The 1,551-nt window shown below is 25.4% G+C and overlaps 1 protein-coding gene across 1 annotated transcript in view; it reads left to right on the top strand.

Moving 5' to 3' along the window:
- Positions 1-1,390, top strand: part of LOC102671386 (nuclear hormone receptor FTZ-F1 beta) — a 5,676-nt gene extending 4,286 nt beyond the window's left edge. The window contains exons 6-7 of the mRNA XM_031514535.1: positions 28-370; positions 657-1,390. Coding sequence (XP_031370395.1) covers positions 28-59 — 32 coding nt within the window. The 3' untranslated portion in view covers positions 60-370; positions 657-1,390. The remainder of the gene's footprint in view (positions 1-27; positions 371-656) is intronic.
- The last annotated feature ends 161 nt before the right edge of the window (positions 1,391-1,551 follow it).

Genomic DNA, 1,551 nt, shown 5'->3' with positions numbered 1-1,551 from the left:
TTTTTTTTTTTTTATTATTTTTATGAATGTCAAAATTATTGATTTTAAAATTAATATAATATTTAATTATCATATATAGGTAATAGTGTTATTGACCTCTGATACAAGTGAATTGAAGGAACCTGAAAAAGTTAGAGCATCTCAGGAGAAGGCTTTACAAGCATTACAACAATATACCATAGCAAGGTACCCAGAGATGCCTGCTAAATTTGGTGAATTATTATTGAGAATTCCAGATTTACAAAGAACATGCCAAGCAGGAAAAGAATTGTTAAGTGCGAAACGTGCTGAAGGAGAAGGTAGTTCGTTTAATTTGTTAATGGAATTGTTGAGAGGAGATCATTGAATTATTACCACAATGAACAATGCCGTAAGTTGTTTATTAAGTTCATTGAATACAATAAATGTATTTATTAATTTTATAAATATGAAATCTTTTTTATTTAAAAAATTCAATAATAGATAAATTTTTATGCTAATTTATTTTCTTATATTATTATCATATTATTACATCATATTATTATAAATGATTAATAAATTGTAAAGCTACTAAAATAAAAATATATTAATATTATTTCATAATAGTAAATATAATAATTTTAAATAAATAAATTTTTTATTATATAAATTATAATAAAAATATTATTTTTTTGCAGATTCCATGCTTATAAAATCTGTAAGCTTAAGGAATCGGATGTATTAAATAATCAAGAAGCAACAAAAATAGAAACAAAACTATAAACATTATGGTCCATGATACATTAGTTCTTGGTGAAGGGACTACATTCTTATAGAACTAATTAGAGGTTGATTGCTTAATGCATAAAGCAAATGAGAAATGATGTTTCTTTTCTCTTTTTTTGTTTTTTATTCTTTCTTTTTAAATTAAAAATACTTTCATGGAGGTATTGTATAATGCAATTCCGCCTTGAAACATGAATTTCGAAGCGGCCTAATGGTAAGCTCGAAATGTTCAGCTTGCATATTTGCAAAAGAGACTGAAAATATAATCGAAGGAGAGATACAGAGCATTTACTTTTACAATAATATCAATGTACAGAGATAAAAGGATTGAGAGAGAGGGAGAGAAAGAATGAGAGATAGAGAGAGTGAAAGAGAGTATGAGAATCGATATCAAATAGCATAAAAATGCTAAATTTTATTAGGTAGATTCAATTTGTTCAAGTAAACGACAAATACAGAGTTTTAATCTTGATAATTATTATAATAATAAAACAACCAGTATTTTATATTGTTCTGCGCTTACTTAAAAATAAGACACAAAATAATGTCTTATATCCCGGTAATAAAAGTGTACTTAAAATATGAGTCGACCAATTGTTTACTTATAGAACAGCTAATCGTGTAATAATTAATAGGTAGTAATATCAAGCTAACATATTGTCAAAACATTATGGTTTTTATCTATTATATAAATACATTTTTTTATTCTCTGTATGTTTTAATAATACGCCAACGACGGATGAAAGATTTTACCANACGTATATGTCTGTTTTTAAACAGCAAAACAGAAAAATGATTTGCAATCAT

Source organism: Apis dorsata, unplaced genomic scaffold (genome assembly GCF_000469605.1).
Source record: "Apis dorsata unplaced genomic scaffold, Apis dorsata 1.3 scaffold_1055, whole genome shotgun sequence".
NCBI lineage: Eukaryota > Metazoa > Arthropoda > Insecta > Hymenoptera > Apidae > Apis > Apis dorsata.
The sequence above is the reverse complement of the archived record's forward strand: the minus strand, read 5'-3'. Positions and strand labels throughout refer to the sequence as shown.